The sequence below is a fragment of the Rutilus rutilus genome, assembly GCF_951802725.1.
Source record: "Rutilus rutilus genome assembly, chromosome: 22".
NCBI lineage: Eukaryota > Metazoa > Chordata > Actinopteri > Cypriniformes > Leuciscidae > Rutilus > Rutilus rutilus.
Genome location: NC_140227.1, coordinates 4,368,484 through 4,389,910, shown reverse-complemented (window position 1 = coordinate 4,389,910; position 21,427 = coordinate 4,368,484). Strand labels below are relative to the sequence as shown.

At 38.1% G+C, this 21,427-nt stretch overlaps 1 protein-coding gene across 2 annotated transcripts; it reads left to right on the top strand.

Annotated features, from left to right (window-relative positions):
• The first annotated feature begins 196 nt into the window (after positions 1 to 196).
• nab2 (NGFI-A binding protein 2 (EGR1 binding protein 2)) lies at positions 197 to 21,369 on the top strand. 2 transcript variants are annotated; one of them, XM_084394851.1, is made up of 7 exons: positions 197 to 453; positions 5,848 to 6,755; positions 9,348 to 9,481; positions 11,860 to 11,923; positions 14,352 to 14,460; positions 14,716 to 14,901; positions 20,189 to 21,369. In XM_084394851.1, the coding sequence occupies exons 2-7, from the start codon at positions 5,850 to 5,852 to the stop codon at positions 20,266 to 20,268; spliced, it is 1,479 nt and encodes a 492-aa protein (XP_084250977.1). In that variant the 5' UTR covers positions 197 to 453; positions 5,848 to 5,849; the 3' UTR covers positions 20,269 to 21,369. The 2 variants fall into 2 exon arrangements, with proteins under 2 accessions (XP_084250977.1, XP_084250978.1); XM_084394852.1 differs by lacking the exon at positions 14,716 to 14,901 and having other exon boundaries at positions 316 to 453; positions 20,189 to 21,103.
• The last annotated feature ends 58 nt before the right edge of the window (positions 21,370 to 21,427 follow it).

The following is a 21,427-nucleotide window of genomic DNA, read 5'->3' as shown; positions in this document are numbered from 1 at the left end:
AAACAGTGAAACGGACAGATTCCCCGTCCCTCCACACGCCCTGCTGCGAGAGCCGGAGAGGAAGGCGCTCCCCCCTGAGCTCAGACCGGAGAGGAAGGCTCTTATTCGGTCAGATGGCGTGCCGCAGTCCGCCCACGCGTTTCTCGCGCCCACACAGGCAGCGAAAGAGCGTCATTAACTCACCGCTCCTGCCAGCACAGCAGAGAGAGACTAGACAACACAAGAGTTTCAAGAGTATTTCAGTACAATCTCACATCTGTGGAATAAGGTCTAACAAGCACTGAAAACAAATATGAGTTTCCTGTTTGAGGCGTAAAGATACAGGTCTATAAATAGAACGAAAAGTTTGAAGTGAGTTAAAGCAGTGCACGTCTATAGATTCCGTCGCTTCGGTTACTGAAGCTCAAGTTTCCTCTGGATCCTGTCCTGGATTCTGTCTTGAAGTCTCTCGAGGTGAGTAGTACAACTAGCCTACCGATGTACATTCAGCAGACTCTTAAAAACAAAGGTTCTTTAATGGCATTTGATTCATTGAAGAACTTTTAACATTCATGGAACCTTTACACTGGACAAAATGTGCTACTTTATAGTGGAAATGGATTCTTTGGATTTTTAAAATGTTCTTCATACTAAGAAAAAAAATGTTTCTTTTTAGAACGGTTCATTGAAAGGATCTTTGGGGAACTAAAAATGGTTCATTATGACATCACTGTGAAACCCCCCTTTTGGAACCTTTATTTTTAAGTGTGTACTATCTTTATACATTTTCACAGGGAAACTACTGTAGGCTGTATTTAACACCATTGATATGAATGCCTTACACAAACTATGCTCATTATTTGTGAATTTTAACTATGTAAGCAAAAAAAATGTAGCCTGTATGTTTTACTATAACTGTAATTACTGTGACTGTGTTGCAATATTTTTGCCACGAAAAAACATGCAACTTAAAAAGGGATTTTACGAATTTTCCCACTGTATTATTGTAAATAAACACTTGTTGTTTGCCTTTAGTGCTTTGGTTTCATTTGCTTGCGCTGACATCAGTCCGAAGTCAGTAATGTTATTCCCCAAAACCCTTAATAACGCCAGGGGACGTAACAAAGACCTTCGTTCGTCTTCAGAACGCGGTACAACGTTGTTTACATTATAAATACATAGCAGCGCTTCCGGCTTCTACGTCAGAATGCTGGCTCATTATTGGCCGATGCTGGTCACGTGTGCACCACGACACGTGTGTGTGATGCTGATGCAGGAACTGGCCAATAATGAGCCAGCATTCGGATGTAGAAGCCTGTATTTACAACTTCAACAGCGTAGGAGACTGACGCAGACAAGAGGAAATTGTTGTATAAAGTCGTTATTTTTGTTTGTTTCTTTGCACACAAAAAGCATTCTCGTCGCTTCATAACATTAAGGTTGAACCACTGTAATCACATGGACTATTTTAACGATGTCTTTACTACCTTTCTGGACCTTGAAAGTTGCTATGATGTTGCTGCCTATTGCTGGTTCAAAAACCTCTCAGATTTCATCAAAAATATCTTAATTCGTATTCCGAAGATGAACGGAGATCTTATGGGCAGTGGTATAGTCGTACCCACTAGGAAAGGTCAAGGGTTTCTGTATACCCACTTAAAAAAGCACGAGGATACATAACCACACCGTTTTGTGACAGAACTTTCACACTTTCATTCATAAATTCACCCCGTCTTTGATGCGAAGCGACAGATCGAATCACTGAATCAAGTCACAAATGAAACTTACTGTATAAAGCAGTACGTCACAGAATTTGGCCATTTTTGACAATCTGTTGTTTATGGATCACAACTTGTAGGTATGTCGTCTTATTTGTAATTGTGTTTTCTATTAACAGTTCCAATTATAAGCTTTATGTAGTTGCTATGAAGGGCAAAGCTTTGTCTCCGCTAACGTGCTAACTAACATTACAGTATTGATGTAGTGTTGACAAAATGGGAATGGCTACGTCTTCAGGAGGTTTTGTGCATATAGCCTGCATTGTCCTGTTCTCCATAAAATGTGCAGCGCACAGACAAACCTTGAGGTTATGAGCTTCAGGAACAGTGTTAAAAATATATTTTCGTCAGCCTTAAGACAAAAATTTTCTGGGGTGTAAAAAACAACAGCGACAACAACTCTTCCTCTTTTCTAAAGCAGCCCAACATGGCCTCACCCTCTTTGTTGCGTATTCCCGGGATTTATGTAAATTTGAGGGTTTGTGATGTCATCAACCCCAGAAGAAGCTTGTTGTAGTCCCTACCAGCCGTTTGTTGTAGTCCTTAAAAAGCCATTTCTTTAAAAGCAAATATCTCCCTTTGCATTGAACTTTGAGCATCGTAACTTTGCAGATGTTGTTTATGCTCAAACAGCAGCATTACACACTAACTAAAGTTAAAAAAGGGAAATATTCAAGGACCCCTTAAATTTGAGATATTCTGAAGCCTGCATGTTCTGCAGTTTTGTCAAAAACAAAAAAAATAACGACTTTATTCCACTATTCATTTCATTCTCTCTCTGTGCCTCGAGTTAGTTTACGTAGTGTTTTTGCGTAGCGCGTCTGTGTTGCACGCATGGTTGCACGTCACCACGCATCACACACATGACCAGCATCGCCCAATAGTGAGCCTACGTGGTGACGTACAACACAGACGCGCTGCGCAAAAACACTACGTAAACTAACTCGAGGCACAGAGAGAGAATGAACTGAATAGTGGAATAAAGTCGTTATTTTTGTTTGTTTTTCCGCACAAAAAGAATTCTCGTCGCTTTATAAACTTAAGATTGAGCCACTGGAGTCACTTGGACTATATTAACGATGTCTTTAATACATTTTATGGGCCAGCAAGTTATAGTGTCCATAAGCCTATGGAGGAGTGATCCAGCTCTCAGATTTAATCAAAAATATCTTAATTTGTGTTCCGAAGATGAACGAAAGTCTTATGGGGTTGGAACAACATGAGGGTGAGTAATTACTGACAGAATTTAAATTTTTGGGTGAACTAACCCTTTAATCGGCTGTTGGTGAACATGTCAAACTAACGATCCAAGACTTCAGATTTTAGCCTAGGATCAGAGGAATCTCCAAATGGCCAAATCGTGGCCAAAATCGTACAGTGTGAACCCGGCTTAAGGGTGAAGATCATTTTTAATAATCTAAAGAACCTTTTTCCACTATGAAGAACCTGTTGTGGAATGGAAAGTTTCCATGGTCCTTCATGGACGCCTATAAATGAACCTTTATTTATAAGAGTCTCCATATTGTACTGTGGGAGGAGCAGAAGGAAATTTGACTGCACTGCAACTGGACTGAAAAACACTTGAAAATAAAAATAGTTCCCGAAGCTCTAGTTTGGATCCAGCTTCTTATGAAGACATCAGAAGAGACGACTCCAACTCCTGCCAGGACTTCAGATGGTGTAAAATCTGAATCAACATACACCAATGCTACATTTTCTATATATTTTAAGCATTATTTTCTCAACTTAAATAATTACTTCAATGAGCTCATTGTTTGTGAGCTCATGAGCTCAATGATCTTATTTATTACGGATAAATACATACTGTTTATATCGAAACAACACCTACAGCTCCATGCTGATAAACTAAATAGATATTTTATATAATCAAGGCAGCAGCTATGTGAAGTCTGTTCAGAAACTGCAAGATCCACATTCATTATTCAAACAAACACTTTCTACTGCTGTTGATCAGACCTCTGCAGTGGTGAGTTGATCGGAACAATTATCTATAAAACTGTATTCATAAAACTGTATCTAACATTGCATGAAAAGTGTCAGCTGTTTGATATTTTTATTCCGTGTGTTATGAATATTTCCTGTACACACAACAGTTATACCATGTTCACTCCCAGGATTTCATTTATCACAATTTTCTTACTTGTTTAAAGGTGAACTAAGTACCTTTTTTACCTTAACTGAACAGCTTCGGAGTCATTGGAATGGTTATATTACTTATTTCGGGTTGAATGGTGGTCGTTTCGCACCCCCCTGGTGCCCGTGAGCGGAAAATTCGTACTTGCAACTTTGAGACGGCGGGCCGCCGCGTCAGGAAGTATCGCGTGAAATCAGGTCTCGTCGCGATGTAAACAATTGCTTTACGGCCAAAAGAAATCTGCTAAAATGCTGTCATTATTGCGCTCCCTCACGCTGTTCGAACCCGAATGAAGAACATGTTTTAAAGAATGTCCCATCTGCTTTGATGTCGTTGATCTGCTAGTCTCTGCTAGCCTCTGGTGTCTGAGAATCGCCAACGAGTTTTTACAACAGTGTTGTCAAATATCTATACCGAAGCTGCGGGGGGAGCTCTAGAGAGAAACAGCGAAGAAATCGCGAAACTACTGAGCCCTGCTTTAAAAACTTCCAATAGTCTGGAGGCCCGTCATTTTACCATAAGCTTGTGCACGGCCAAAAACAGTCTGTTAAGCTGATTTGTATTGCAAACTGTTTATTGTTATCGTAGAAATTTCAATTCATTATTGTAATTATAAGAACACTGATTAGTAGAGCAAATAGTTTTACCGTTTACTGCAATTTGCACAAAAAACTACATTTTCAAAAATTATTGGAGTATGTTTTACAAGAAAATACTATTATAGTCTTTCTACATCAACATTTTATGTGTAAATCAATGTGTTACTTGCCATTTCTCTGTAATTATTTGTGAAATTTACTAGCATCTTACTGAAATTCTACACTTATTTGTTTATATATATATATATATATATATATATATATATATATATATATATATATATATATATATATATATATATATATATGGTAACACTACAATAAAGTTCATTAGTTAACATTAGTTAATGTATTTACAAATATGAATTAACAGTGAGTAATACATTTGTTACAGTATTTATTAATCTTTGTTAATGTTAGTTAATAAAAATACAGCTGTTCATTGTTTGTTCATGCTAGTTCACAGTGCATTAACTGATGTTAACAAATACAACCTTTGATTTTAATAAGTAAATGTTGAAATTAGTATTAACAAAGGTTAATAAATGCTGAAGAAGTATTGCTCATTCTTAGTTTATGTTAGCTATTAAGGTATTTAAAGGTACACTGTGTAGTATTTTATTAGCTAAAATCAATGTCTTTATTCATAAATATGTCCTCATTTGTGTAAAATTACCTCTGCTAATGATCTGACTTATCCTCGTAAGCAAAGAGTTTGTTATCTTTATTTACATTGGACGGGTAAGTCCAAGGAGGCCTCCATGTCGTTCCGCCATTTTGAAAAACGATAATAGCAGAGAGAGGGACAAAAAGCAGTAGTCTACCTCAACGCGTTTCCACAACTCATTTTCGTTCAGAGCCAGCGTCACGTGACTGAAACCAGCTGAAGCGGACAAGGAGATCAGTGAGAGGCGCTTGTCACTGCCCCGGCAAATCTGAAAGGCTGCACTGCACGGTACTTCATAATGCAGGATCATACTTATGCCGAGCCACAGGAGAAGGAATACTCGTCGCCAAAAAAGCGAAAAATTTTAATTAAAAGGAAACGTGACCGACGAAACCTCATCACCCGAAAGAAAACTCGATGAAGTGCTATTGGAAGACATGTTGTCATAGCTCCTTGGTACATAACGGCTACACGCCTTTGAAAAAGCGAGGCGCTAGAGAGCACTATTCGTTCGAATGCAAAATACAATTTCACCGCTAGATGGGAGAAATTCCTACACAGTGTACCTTTAACTAATGTTAACTAATGAACCTTATTGTAAAGTGTTAACATATATAGTATTTAATATATATGGTACTAATGACATGTTTTGTGGGAATCCTGTTGCAGTCATGTCACTTCCCCGGACGCTGGGCGAGTTGCAGCTCTACCGAGTTTTACAGAGAGCAAACCTTCTGATGTACTACGACACCTTCATCCAGCAGGGAGGCGATGATGTCCAACAGCTGTGCGAGGCGGGCGAAGAGGAGTTTCTCGAGATCATGGCACTAGTTGGCATGGCCACAAAACCCCTTCACGTGCGGCGCTTGCAGAAAGCCCTGCGCGACTGGGCATCAAACCCAACGCTGTTCAACCAACCACTGGCCACCAGTGTGGCTCCCAGTGGAGTCCCTCTCCTCAGGATCGACAGCACCAGTTCTGCTGGCTCGGTTATGGGTGCAAGAAAATCTTTAAGCAATGGTCAGCCAGGCTCTCCATGTGAACGAGAAGAGGTGGGGTCTTGCCTTACGCCGCTCAGAGATAACAGTCCGAGGAGTCCCTGTTCACAGGCGTCTCCTGTTCCTCCAGACCATCTGTACAGAGAAAAACTGTCCCCCATGGACCCTCACTGGCTCAGCCCTGAAATGTATGGAGCTGGTGAGTTAGATGAAGACCAGCCCATTCCCTCTCTGCCTTTCGCTTGCCATTCGCGTCTTCTGGGTCCTCCAACGCCTAATTCTTCCTCCTCCTCTTCCTCTTCTGTGGTCTCTCCGTGGCCTGGAGGTCAGCTGGACTCTGAGACCGTTAAAGCCGTGGAGGAAAGCGTCGATCGGCTTCTGAGAACCATGCCTCAAGCCGATCAAAGCGAGCTGAAGACGCTTTTGAGACTCAATAAGAAAATGGCCAAGACCGTGGGCCACATTTTTAACCTGGAACCTCATGACAAGAGCAAAGAGGAAGAGATACGCAAATACAGCCTGATCTACGGGCGCTTTGACTCCAAGAGGAGGGAAGGGAAACAGCTCACCCATCATGAGGTTTGTGAAAGAGAACAGTCAAGACAAACTTTGGTGGCTTCGGAAAGCCTAACAAGTTTGAAGTAGTTTAAGGAGTTTTCCATTTGAAGCAGATTGAAGTTGTTTTAAGTTAGAAAGAGTTTGAAGTTTGAAGCAGGTCTAAGTTTGACAGGTTTAAGTTTGAAGTGGTTTTTAAATAATTTTAGGCATCGGCTATTTGCACTAAGTGATAATAGCGATGCATTCTACTTACACTATATATAAAAGCAGCAGTTCTTTGCAATAAGTGCAAATAGTTTTCAGTCGAAAAGAAGGTTCTCTGCGCTTCTGTAATCCACAAACAATCCGGTGCAACCAGGGCAGGACAAAACAAACCAGACAAAAGGAATCGCCGGTGCAGCACACTAATGTCTACTAATTAAAATATTTATTTAAGGTGCATAACAATAAATGACTAACGTTTCGATGTAAAGTTACATCTTCATTAGAGTCCTTGGAGAGAATGAGCAATGAAGCCATGAATAAGGATCATCAACAGGTGTGATAAAGGGGGCGTTGGCCACCCAAAAACGTCAACTTAAACTAAGGATAGCTGAACACAAAACAGCAATTCGTACCCAGAACTTAACATATGCCATGGCGAGGCACTATAAGCAGGCTAATCACGGTTCCCTTGCATCATTGAAGTTTTGGGGAATCGAGAAAATCACACCCCCACCCAGAGGTGGTGATATTATCAATAAACTCCTATGCAGGCAAGCGTTCTGGATACATACACTTAACACTCGAGAACCTTTAGGTCTAAATGAAGAATTGAGTTTAATATGCTTTCTCTAAACACTTAAGCATATTAAAATACAGTACCTAAGATGAATATATTTTTATTCCCATTGTATTGTGAACTTTATAGTACTTTTTTTTTTTTTATCTGTATGTGGGTACTTGCCCTTTAATGACTGATGTGTGAGTGTGACACCTTGGTTTAGAGGGGTGTATTTTTGGGTGGCCAACGCCCCCTTTATCACACCAGTTGATGATCCTTATTAATGGCTTCATTGCTCATTCTCTCCAAGGACTCTGATGAAGATGTAACTTTACATCGAAACGTTAGTCATTTATTGTTATGCACCTTAAATAAATATTTTAATTAGTAGACATCTGTGCTGCACCGGCGATTCCTTTTGTCAAGTGCAAATAGTTGTCAGATGCCATGCATACTTATAAATAGTGGCAGATACTAATTTCACCCCAGTATTGTTGTACATAAACAGTATGCAATAATAACATAGAGTGTCAATTATTATATTTATTAAATGGAAATTAAATTAAATGGATGCCACCTTATTGGGACAATATGCACTCCCTACACCTACCCCTAACCTTACCCGATAAATACTTTATTATTAAACACTCGTTAGGCACTTTATTTACACTTTTATCTTCATTATCACACATCTTCATTTTTATTGAAAGTAACTGGTCTGATATGTGATGGGAAAAGGGATAAGAGCGAGTTTGGCAAAAGGCGGACTCGAACTCGGCTCAATCATGTCGAAAGGCGTGCGTCTTTTTTAATCTTGTGTGGCCCAACCAGGCATTGGTGGGCGGAGTTAGTGTAAATAGCCTTTGCCAGCAACACAGGCGATTACACTTTGTGTAAATAGACACTACAATAATTGTATCCCTTAAAACTTTGATCACCAAAATTACATATTTAAAAGATTTTTTTTTTTCCCCGGGAAAAATGCTTCATGCCTTAAAATAGCTTGAATGTAACACTACACCCTTGCTTAATTTAGTAAACACAGACCCATGAATATGCAAATTAGCCCCACCTCCACTCACTCACACCAACTCAGAGATCCACTCAAATTGGTTGGTCAAATTTACTGTAGTAAACGCTGCACAATGGTATTGCCCTTTACAACTTCGGACACATAATTGTAATTAATATGATTAGCTTTTTGCTTGACGACGTTATCAAACAGTGTTCCCGTTCACCATCTCAGAGTCCGACAGCTACCTCCTAAAAATCAGCATCCTGGCTTAGAAAGGCTTTGAACATCAGAATGTCAATGGAGAAAGGCATCTAGTGAGCCAGCGTCCTTATCAGTGCCCGAATACATGTACGCGATATCCTGATTCACACTCTAGGAAGCTAGGGAACTGATTGAGACTCAGTCTAGGTGTAAACAGGGCCTAAGAAAACCTTAGCATTGTCCCCATGACTTTAGCACAGCAAGCAAGATTTGATTCTACAATTGTTTTGATTACAAGCCCATTTAAAACTTTTTCAAGAAAAAAAGAAAGAAAAAACAACATTGATTTAGATGACTACAGTTATTTTCAGAGAATTAATATCACATGAGTCTTTGCATGTGTTTTTCCAACTTAAATTTATGATACATTTTAAAGATAACTGCAACTCCTAGATTCTTGTACAATTCAACCATTTTAAAATATGAGATGTCGTAAATATATATATAAAAAAACATTACGTTTTTTAATGCATTTTGTAGATGGTAGTTTTTGCATGATTTAAGCACTTTCACAGAGCTCAGATGATCTGCTAAAATAACATCAACGTGTTGATTCTCATATTTCCACTTTTAGATGCTCATCAATGAGGCGGCGGCTCAATTCTGCATCCGGGACAACGCTCTGCTGTTACGCAGAGTTGAACTCTTCTCATTAGCACGACAAGTGGCGAGAGAATGTGCCTACACCTCAACATTTAAACATCACAGGTCAGGAATGAATCTTACTGTGACTTTTAGTTTTTTCAAGATTTGTATTTTGCATTTTGATGAGGTGGTTGCATATATTGTTAAAAATATTTGAATTTTATAGACCCAGACAAACAGATGAACACATGCACGCACATATACAGCTCTGGAAAAAATTAAGAGACAAAATTACCAGTTTCTCTACAATTTTAGGCATGTGTTTGAGTAAAATTAACTTATTTGTTTTTTTTATGTAAACTTTTGTATGCCATTTCTAGATCAAAAGTTTTGTTTGATGCTTGTGGCCATCCATCTTCCTCTTGATCCTTGAACCTCTTCCTCCAGAGGTTTTCAGTGGGGTTCAGGGCTAGAGATTGGGCTGGTCATGACTTGGTCTTGATCTGGTGGTCCTCCATCCACACCTGGAGTCTCATTGGGTAACATTGTGAGAGCAGAAGGAAGCAGGTGTTCTTCCAGGTTAACCATGTACATGACTTCATTCATCTTTTCAGCCTGATGAGTCCAGTTTTCAGCTTTGCTTTGACAGAGACCTCGAGAGGCCTATAAGCCACGGTGTCTTGCACCGAGTTTGAAATTTGGTGGAGGACCGGTGATGATCTGGTGGTACTTAAAGGGATAGTTCACCCAAAAATGAACATTCTGTCATTAATTACTCACCCTCATGTTGTTCCAAACCCGTAAGACCACAAATGAAGATCTTTTTGATGAAATATGAGTTTTCTATCCCTCCATTGACAGCTACGCAACTACCACTTTGACACTTCAAAAAGTTCATAAAGAGATCATAAAACTAATCCATATGAATTAAGCGGTTCTTCATTTGTGTTCTGAAGATGAACAAAAGTCTTTCGGGTTTGGAACGACATGAGGGTGAGTAATTAATGACAGAATTTTCATTTTTGGGTGAACTATCCCTTTAAACAAGGCTGAATCAGACAGATTGTGAAGACCCAGCTCAATCTCCAGACCTGATCCCAATTGGAAAATCTCTGGACTGTGATGTGAAGGACTGGTGGAGAGCATTCCAAGATGCAGGAAAGCTGGGATTGGGTTATTCCACCAAATCTTGATTTCCAAAATTTTCTTAACTTAAACCGTTAGTATAGTGTTGCTTAAAAATTAATAAGAACTTTTTTTCTTTGCATTATTTTGTGTTTTTTTTTTGACAAGTTGTCATTTTCTGCAAATAAATGCATTAAATGACAGTATTTTTATTTGGAATTTGGGAGAAATGTTGTGAGTAGCTCATAGAATAAATAAAAAATTGTCCATTTTATTCAAACACATACCTATAAACAGTAAATCCAGAGAAACTGATCATTCTGTAATAGTCTCTTATTTCCCAGTGCTGATAATGGAGAGCTTTTCCAAAGTTCTAAGCAAAATCTTCAGATTTCATGACCAGTAGGTAGCGCTGTCTCCAAACTGCTCAGGTGCCCTCAGGTCTTGGTTGTGATGAGAGCGTTGTGAAGATACCCTCATGTAATTTTTAGTGTGCTTTCTGTTTAATTATTTGAATCATTACATGATTTGGTTTGATTATATCAAAAAAGCTTTGAAGATGATATTAGCTAAATTGGGTGAAGACGATATGATGAACGCTGTAGGAAGAGTATGTTTTTCAGAAAAGTTGGGCAGAAATTGAATCCATGGTTTGGGTTTGATTTGGCACAAGCCCAGTAATCAGAAGAAAAAATAATTATGTTTCAGACCATATGGTGCAAAGACATAATCACAAACTGCAGTGCCAATTTTAATTGTTGGTGCTGCTACACGGTTTGAGATAAAGAGCACAAATTTAAAGATTTAACTATTTACCTTACAGTTGTTTGCTTTTACTCTGTTCAGTTGTTTATCCAACAGATTCAGCAGAAATATGATGACGGACAGAATTCATAGAAATTATTCTAATTTAAAAAGGTGTAGAAGAACATACAAAATCAGTGTTAGACTTTGTGCATTAGGCTGAGCAGAATCTCACCAACGTATCAATTTCTTTCAAAGACATTAAATAAGTTATCTATATAACAATATCTGTATTAAATTCTTTTGAACCAGTGTTACCTTCTTGCATTTTAACATTATAAATCCTTGTCCCAATGTACTGTTTGTGTGACCTGGTAACATGCTAACTAAATATATAGTCTAATAAATGCATCTGACAGAATCTTTCAACTCATAGAGGAAAAACAGATTTGTGTCATTTGACATTTGACTTAAAAACTTAAAGTTAATGCGATATTTTGACTGCGAGCCAATCCGCCCCCTACATATGTCCTTGAATATTGAATAGAATGAGTGTTTGACTTCATTACTGTGACTTTTTTTTTTATTCTGAGCTGGGAATCTGAGCTGAGTTTGTTATATTATTATCTCAGGACATACTCAGATGATTGTTCTCCCTCTGTTGACTGTACTGCTCAGAAGAGAATCAAGCTTGATGTAAGTACATCAAGATATGTGTCTATTTATACATTTGCATAAAAAGGTGTACAAGCCTTCTAGAAATATGCTCAGGTTAAGTATTAATAAAATGATTAGAAAGGTAATAGGATACCTAAGGAGATGAAAACAAAGATATGAAGTTAGTCATTGTCTTTAGCTATACGTGGGATGTCAAATAGAGACCTGCGTGGGACGGATTTTTCATAAATAAATGTCACCACCTCCCAGTCCCACCCGAAGGCGAATGCAAACATAGATTTTTCCAGTACGTCCATGAAATTTCCATGAAACGGTTTAGTTACGTGCCACTTAGCCACATTACCATCCCAGCATAAATGCTCCCGATAAATGATTTGTTATCAAAGCATCTACATTCACGAACCTGTTATTTTCAGTGGTGAGGGGAACTTAAACACCTCTGATTGGCCACTGGGTTCATGAAATCAACAGATATGTCTGTGATTGGCTACATCACTCAACGCTGCAAAAAACACGTTGTAAATAGAATCCTTTGATGCTCTCCGGAGCGCAAATACAAATATGCACTGGATCGCTTGCCAAATCTGTTTCGCTAATATGCTATTATTGTAGAGAAAACTGATCCTAGACCTGCAGTTATGGGCAGCTTGGCTTGCGCCTGTAAATAATTTGAACTTTATTTTAGCTGTTCTTGTTGCTTTTGTGCAATAGATAGGGTAGAGTGGGGGAAAACGCCCCCCTTAAGGAAAGTGTGACATTACAGTGAAACAAAACATAAATGTGACTAGAATTGCCATCCCGGTTTTGAGTGACTATGGCAGGAGTTATTCACCAAATATTAAAATTGCTCAGCCTTCATAATTAATTAGTATTTACACTGAAAATATTTTTGTACAAAGGGGGCGTTTTGCCCCAGCGGTGGGGTAAAACGCCCCCCAAGGTGGGGTAAAATGCCCCCTTTCTTACCAACCAGTTTGCTTCATAGATCAACAGCAAAATTAACAGACAATAGTTTTTAATCTCTAAAAGTAAAAGGCAAGTAATGTATCAACATGTATATATATTAATATTTATTTCAGCAATGTCCAAAATAGCCAAATTTAACTACCTTCCATCAGTGAGCTAACTTTGCTAGCAAGCTAGCTAGTTAATGCTCACTTGAGGTAATTTTTTCATGTTTTGTTCAAATATTTAGATTTTACCACCTAGTTATACTGCATTAAGTGTAAAACAAAGGATTTGATAGACATAAATATTTTATTATAGTAATTATGATAGAGAGAAACTATGCCCCCAGGGGGGGCGTTTTACCCCTCAGCGTAGGGGGCGTTTTACCCCACAAGCTATGACTTTTTAAAAAAATGTTTAATTTTTTAAATTTAATTATATTCCTTATAAATACCATATGATCTCAAACTACAGACTTCACTATTCATCTATCATACATCACTGCGATATCCTGCAGAACAATATTGTATTAAACACTTGTTTACTAATATCTGAAAATTATAGCATTTACCCTGTAATCCTCTTCTCTTAAAATATGTCGCTGGTGTCAGCTTCTCCATAGAGATTTGTATATCCCCGTTATCAATGTAGTGCATAGCAACAGTAAAAATTCTCGACTACTTTTAGTGATCATTTTGGGAAAAACAGGTGGGGGGCGTTTTCCCCCACTCTACCCTAAATAACAATGTATGTGCCTTAATTTTATTTCTTAGATATTTCTGTGTTGCGGGAGTCCCGCAAATCAGTTTATTCTCCCGCAACCCGCAATCGCTCATCAAATCTTGTCCCGCGTCGCACTCCGTTGCGTCGGTTCCCAAGGTCGTCCCACGGGAGTGCAGGTCTCTAGTGTCAAACTTCAAAAAGAAGCTTTGAACTCTGTTTGAAATATTGATTTTATAACGATATCTGTAACTTTATCAAACAGGTTGAAATATTCAGTGTTGGGGTAACGCATTACGAGTAACATGCATTATGTAATCAGATTACTTTTTTGATGTAACTAGTAATGTAATGTTTTAATTAGCTTAAAAGCACTGAATTAAAATTCTCTCTCTTCTCCATAATGTATAAAGTAACGTAAAGCTTATGTGTAGCGTACATCGCTCTAAGGATCAGGAAATATTCAAAGTGCTCAGAATAATAATATTTATATGTGTTTTTACTGAAAGTGGATGTTATATAGACTATGTTGTTGAATACATTACTACAAGGCCTCGAAGAGAGCGAGCCTCAGCCAGCTGAGAGAAAGAAACGCAAAAGTAACTTAACACCTTACTTAATGTAAAATGTAACAAAGTAACGTAATTAGTTCATTTTGGGGGAATAACAGAATATTGAAATGCAAAGTAAAAAAGTAACTTTCCCCAACACTGGAAATATTTAATATTGAAACAAATCAACTACTGTTGCAAAAACACATAATACTAACATGTTACAGGTCACAGATTCGGACAGGCTGTCTAAGGACCCAGTAGCCAGTAGTGACATCAGATCTACAGCAGATGACAACAGCCTCTCTGGAGAAAGTCTAGATAGTTTAACACAAGGTAAGAATTTTATTATTATTATTTTCACTGCAGTTTGTCAGTAAATCCTAGACATGTAACCCCAAAACCATCATTGTCCCACATTGTGCCGCGCAGGGCCTCTTCACACGTAAAGTGGGTTACTTTGACGTAAAGATCATGCAAGATTTTCCACATTTTTGTCCATTCATACTCGTGTCTGGTTGAAACATTGCTGAAAGAAACCGTAACGTGATTGAGAGGCATGTTTGTCTAATTGTGTGTGTGTCTTGATAGATATCAGCCCTCAGTTGCACCCGTCCTCATCCCCTCACCCCCCCACCGACACCACTGGCCTCATCACCTGGAGTCGCCAGCTCATGCAGCAAACTCTCATGGATGAGGGCCTCAGATTGGCTAGAATGGTGTCACGTGACCACGCAAGCAAAGTCAGCCTAGGGTCAGAAAAGAGACAGATTTCAGGTGAATTCTGTGATGTTTTATAACATAAACCACGCTTTTCATGCACCATGAATAGGGTACAAAACATAGTTTGAAACTTAAATTGCCCAAAAAAGAGATGCTTATACCATCAGATGATTATCTACCTTGTTGTGTATCTGCCTCAACAGGTAAAACGTATATAAGCTGTTCAATTTTTTTATGACACTTTATTTTAAGGGAGTGTAGTTACGCTACGTAAAACACACATTCTTGCAATGTAACTAATCCTAAAACTATAGTAAAGTACACGATGAGAAGGTTCTAAATAGAATCTAAAAGGTTCTGTCTGGCACTTCATATATAGAACCTTTAGAGGTTCCCATCATGGGATCAGTTTATGGATTTAGTTTTAATTCTTTCATTTTGTTATAATTCTTTTTTCATTTTGATTAAATGTTATGAATTAAACAGCATGTCAACATACTTTTTTACTTGAAATTATGCAATAATTTAAGACATTTTTACTAATATAGAACCTTTTTGGGTTCTTTATAATTAAGTCAGAACCCTAGGGATCTATTCACCTTATTATTAAAGGGTTAGTTCACGCACAAATGAAAATTCTGTCATTTATTACTCACCCTCATTTCGTAGACCGCTACGCAACTAAGCAATTTGTCCATCAAATAAAGCGATCAAATCTCTTCAGAAAATTTTGAGTAAACCGCTCAATTCACAGATTAGTTTTACGATCTCTTTATGAACTTTTTGAAGTGTTAAAGTGGTAGTTGCGTAGCTGTCAATGGAGGGACAGAAAGCTCTCAGATTTCATTAAAAAGATCTTCATTTGTGTTCTGAAGATGAACGAAAGACTTACGGGTTTGGAACGACATGAGGGTGAGAAATGAATGGCAGAATTTAAATTTTTGGGTGAGCTATCCCTTTAACTATTGTTAACATACGAGATTTTATTGTAAAGTGTTACTGAAATTTCCTTTAAAGGCTGCAGGTTCGCTATGAAAGAATTCAATTTTACTAGAGATGATAGTGAAGAGACTAACACACCTTGAAGTGTCTCAGAGGAATGCATAGAAGAACAGTGACAAATGGATTTATTGTACTTATCTGGTTAGCTAATTTTGCTCATCTTGGATGGGATGAATCAGAGATTGTCAATGAATTTGAGAAGCTCTTGCAGAGGCAAACATCTCAGTCAGACATCGTCATTAGGGACCGCAGAATAAAAGAGAAATGAGAAGAGAAATGTGTTTGGGCGGAGGGGGCCACAGGAAGTGTGTGTGGGTGATAAACTGGAGCCCCTCTTCCCTGTCTGACGTCAAAGCTCATGAAAATGTGTGAGTGGAGGGCGGATGGATGGATGGAGAGAAAGAGGGGGTGAATGAGTAGGAGGGAGTGAGAAGGGCGTCGCTTTGACTCAGAAAGACAGAGTAAAAATAAACCATGTGGGCAGTGAAAGGATGCAGTCTCTCTCTCTCTCTCTCTCTCTTAATGAGCAAACTCACCAGTGCTTCTGTTCAGTGGCCAAAAATGAGCTTTAATCAGTCTTTCTCTGGGTTTTTTGTCTCTCCTTCAAGTGAAAATGCAAGTTCCTCATTTCATTGCGCTGTCAATCATTCTGCACTTACATTCCTCAGCATTGTTCTGCCTTCACATAAAAATAAAGAGTTTTAATATGTTGTTTTATTGCATTGCTGTAACAAATCCGGATACGTTTGAAAACACATCTTTTATATGTTTTGGTCGTCCACACTGAGGGCACGTTTACTCGACAGCGATGTAGCCTACTAAAAACGGATAGGACAAAACAATCCCCACACGGTTCTGCAAAAATGACTAAAAACGCTGTATTCTGCAGCCCAGCCAGTAGTTGGCGATGTCACTAAAGAAACACTGTGCGCCATAGAGGGGTGAAGGTACTATCGTCAAGTTATGGTTAACAAAGGCTTTATTTTACTCATAAATTGAAAACCCCATGAAGGTAAGATCTTACGGATTTATAAATGAATCGCTTGTTTTAAAAACTTCTCTTTCTACTGACATCTGTTATGTATGAAAGCTTGTTTCCGCCACTGAATAATAAATAAATAATAATAATTGCGACTTTTTATCTCACAATTGTGACTTTTTTTTTATCACAATTGCGATATATCAAGTCAGAATTGTGACTTTTTTTTCTCAGGATTGCGAGATATGAAGTCAGAATTGCATGATATAAAGTTGCAGTTGCGTGTTATAAAGTCAGAATTGTGAGATATAAACTATTCTGAGGTAAAAAAAAAAAAAAGTCTGTCTTTTTTTCCCTTAGAATTGGACTTTATATCTCACAATGCTGAGAAAAGATGTCAGAATTGCGAGATATAAACTCGCAATTATGTGTTATAAAGTCAGAATTGCGTGATATATAAAGTCAGAATTGCGTGATATAAAGTCGCAATTGCGAGATGTAAACTCGCAATTATGTGTTATAAAGTCAGAATTGCGTGATATATAAAGTCAGAATTGCGTGATATAAAGTCGCAATTGCGAGATGTAAACTCGCAATTATGTGTTATAAAGTCAGAATTGCGTGATATATAAAGTCAGAATTGCGTGATATAAACTCGCAATTATGTGTTATAAAGTCAGAATTGCGTGATATATAAAGTCAGAATTGCGTGATATAAACTCGCAATTGTGAGATAAAAAGTCGCAATTATCTTTTAAAATGTTTAATTTTGTGGCGGAAACAAGCTTCCATAGTTATGACATCCGCTTCAAACATGATAACTTTCATTAACTCTACAACAAGAAAAATCCACTTCACCAGCTAAAGCGATGCCATAGAAATATACAGAGCTGCCGCAAAAACTGAAGTTCAAAGACAAAATACTAAAGATGGCTGCACTATTGTTTTTATGGCGCGTTAAAGGAGCCGTATGTAAGATTGTGGCCAAAACTGGTACTGCAATCACTTTCAAATTACTGTAGAGCGGTGTGTCCCCTCCCCCTCCCCCCTGACTCGAGGTTGCCAGATAGGCTGCAGGATCCAGCAGGAACGTAGGCTGCTACGTAGCTGTGGTAACTAGAGCAGAGCTGGCAACCCCGATGCCGAAACACTACTGACTTCGTGATTGGTAGATAGGTGGAGGGTGGCGCTTCAGGCCAAAACACAACATGACAACATCAACATCAGTTGAGGGCTGCAACTTCACTTTTTAAAGGGATACTCCACTTTTTTCGGAAATAAGCTCATTTTACATCTCCCCCAGAGTTAAACAGTTGAGTTTTACCGTTTTAGAATCCATTCAGCCGAACTCCGGGTCTGACGGTACCACTTTTAGCATAGCTTAGCACAGATCATTGATTCTGATTAGTCCAGTAGCATTTCTTTCAAAATGACCAAAGAGTTTCAATATTTTTCCTATTTAAAACTTGACTCTTCTGTAGTTAAACCGTGTACTAAGATCGACGGAAAATGAAAAGTTGCGATTTTCTAAGCCTATATGGCTAGGAACTATACTCTCATTCCAGCGTAATAATCAAGGAACTGTGCGGCTGTACCATGGGTGCAGCAGGCGTAATGATATGACGCAGCGCCTGAAAATAGTCCCCAGCTCGGTAACTTCTTCCAACGTGACCGGGACTAAGTTTGTCTAACCTATTAGACCTATTTTCAGGCGCTGCGTCATATCATTACGCCTGCTGCACCCATGGTACAGACACACAGTTCCTTGATTATTACGCTGGAATGAGAGTAGTTCCTAGTCATATAGGCTTAGAAAATCGCAACTTTTCATTTTCCGTCGATCTTAGTACACGGTTTAACTACAGAAGAGTCAAGTTTTAAATAGGAAAAATATTGAAACTCTTTGGTCATTTTGAAAGAAATGCTACTGGACTCATCAGAATCAATGATCTGTGCTAAGCTATGCTAAAAGTGGTACCGTCAGACCCGGAGTTCGGCTGAATGGATTCTAAAACGGTAAAACTCATCTGTTTAACTCTGGGGGAGATGTAAAATGAGCATATTTCCGAAAAAAGTGGAGTATCCCTTTAAATGACAATATCCTGGCCGGACTACTGTTGTCAGTGATATAAGTATTTGAAATGAAGATGATTTCTTAATGTCTAGGGACATATCAGGGCCATTTTATGATTAATTGAAATAAATTTCTTACATACAGCTCCTTTAAGGTCTTATTGACTGAACACATGACATCTTTGTTTTCACATATTAGTGTTTTTGTTGCTTACGCAGAGCATACTGCCTATGACGCAGAGACGATAACAGTATCATTAAAAAAAAACTTGCACTTTAAACTTGTTTTCAAATATTTGCGTTTTCAGCCCCTCAAAATGCAGTTGTGCAGTTGCAGTTGTCGTGTAAATGTCGTGCCAAAGCGCATAAAATGTTTTCTGTTTTTAGTTGAAAATGATGTCGCGTAACCGGCGCTTGTGACAGTTTTGTCCTGTGAAATATATTTTTAAGACACTTAATACACTTTTTTTCATTTGAAAATGGCATTGTGGTGTCAACTTCGAAAATTGAGGTATTTAAAAACGACGACGCACGTTTAGTTATGACGCATATTGTACCAATAGAAATCTGTTTATACCGATATTTACTTTTATGTGTTACTAAAGATAAATGTTACACTGTACAATTGTCCGATTCCCTTCCTGCAAAGATGAGAGAAAATTTACTCGAATGCTGTCCTGCATCAAAACAGCGATTGAATGTAATTTGATTCTCACCAAAATCAATAAAATGATTGTGCCAGAAGAATAGTGTGCGGTCTTTATTATATCTGGTCTCTCGTTATAATTTCAGTGAGCTTTTATTAAGTTTTACGCATGTGCAGTAAGACGATTTGAACGTATTAACATTTCAAATGTATCCGGTTTCAAATTAGATGTAGCCTTAGTGTCAGCTGTTTAATCAATCAGGTATCCACTTGTCTAAAAGCATAATCACGTCAATAATAACACAAGTAGAAATGCAATAAGAAACCCTGTGATACAAACTCTCCCAGTTCCATATTGTAGACTCTCAGTAGACTCTTGATAACTCTTTACATCAATGTGCAGGACAATCCTGACCATCAACTGTCTTGCTTGTTGTTTTCAATGGGGAATGTGTCACTTTCAAAGGCAATTTGCTCATTCAAGTTAAGTCAGTTTAACCTTTAAAAGTGTCAGTGTGAGCAAGCATATAACAATTGACGAAATTGTGATACTGTAAAGTACTGTATTGTGCTCCCAATCCTGTTGATAGTCAAAAATGACTCAAATGTAAATAAAAGTAACTTTGTTTATATTCTCGTAGAGATGGAGGAGAAGGTGTCCGAGAGGAGAGGATCGAGTCACAGAAGCATCAGTCCAGCGAACACCAAAGACGACCCATAACCGACATTCTGTGTTGAACTCAGGTCGGATATCATGCAGCCGTGGTGTTCGGTTCGCGAACGTTCATTTTTAGAACATTTACAGACATGAAGTTGTGTCTTTTCAAATTGCAGGTTAGCGCAAACAACGTGTTACAAATACATTTCATTTTCTTGGTCAGGATATTTTAACTTGACAGACTTGGTGCTAATTTTGATCCATTACCAAACCATTATTTATTAGGATAAATGGCATGCTTCTCGTTTGAAGAGCTGTAGGTTTCAGTACATTTTCTCAGATTCGATGGTATTTTTAAACTAAAGTTCATAAGGTGCGTGTTCATTTAATCCAACCAATGACAATGCTAGAATACGCTTTATATAAACTGCTCAAACACTTTATGATGTACAGCGGGCAAAATATGTCAACCTTTACATGTTTTGCATCATGAAATTGACTGTATTGAGAAACCCTGACACTATTTACTTGCACCGATGCAGTGAATATTAATATACCAACTCTAAATGCTCATATTTTAGTAGATTTCCGAGGTTACAACAATGTGTAAATGATTCAAATGAATCATGGGAAGAATGGTATTCTCACTGTTTAAAGGTTGAATGGCTATAATGAATTTGTGCATTACAGCTCCAATATTAGAAATATATCTGTGGCCTCTTTAATGACAGAGTATTTATTTTTTAATTCCTCAATAAATTATATCGTAATGTTTCTGTTTTACGTCTTGAGACTGTTACTTGCTAATAGTGTAAAAATATAGAAACTTTGTTTTACAACAACTTTTTTCCCATATGCTGCTTTTTGTCTGTCTCAAGGAATTAAAGTACTGCATATGAAAATGTATAGAGAATTTTGAGGTTTCTGACACACTGATCCACCACCCACTCGCCCCAGTCTCATCTCAGCAAACCCAGACAGATGATGCCTGTGATTCACTGGCCCGATCCTGACATCATCATCATCATCATCATCATCAATCTCACAGATGGAGGAGTGTTTTGGAAACTTGTCTTAATTGTTTCAATTCTGAAAAATTCACCTTTACTGGAATAATCAATCTGTAATCATTAAATTGATGCAATGTGCTTGTAAAGACCAGTGATTGAAGGGAAAGGCAAATATTTTAATTCTGTCATCAATTACCCTCATAACCTGCATA

Bases quoted from the DNA above. Each gene is read 5' to 3' on its own strand.
- nab2 (XM_084394851.1), top strand. From the start codon at position 5,850: ATGTCACTTCCCCGGACGCTGGGCGAGTTGCAGCTCTACCGAGTTTTA. The intron at 6,756-9,347 runs GTTTGTGAAAGA...TTCCACTTTTAG, and splicing joins AACAGCTCACCCATCATGAG to ATGCTCATCAATGAGGCGGC. The intron at 11,924-14,351 runs GTAAGTACATCA...AACATGTTACAG, and splicing joins AGAAGAGAATCAAGCTTGAT to GTCACAGATTCGGACAGGCT.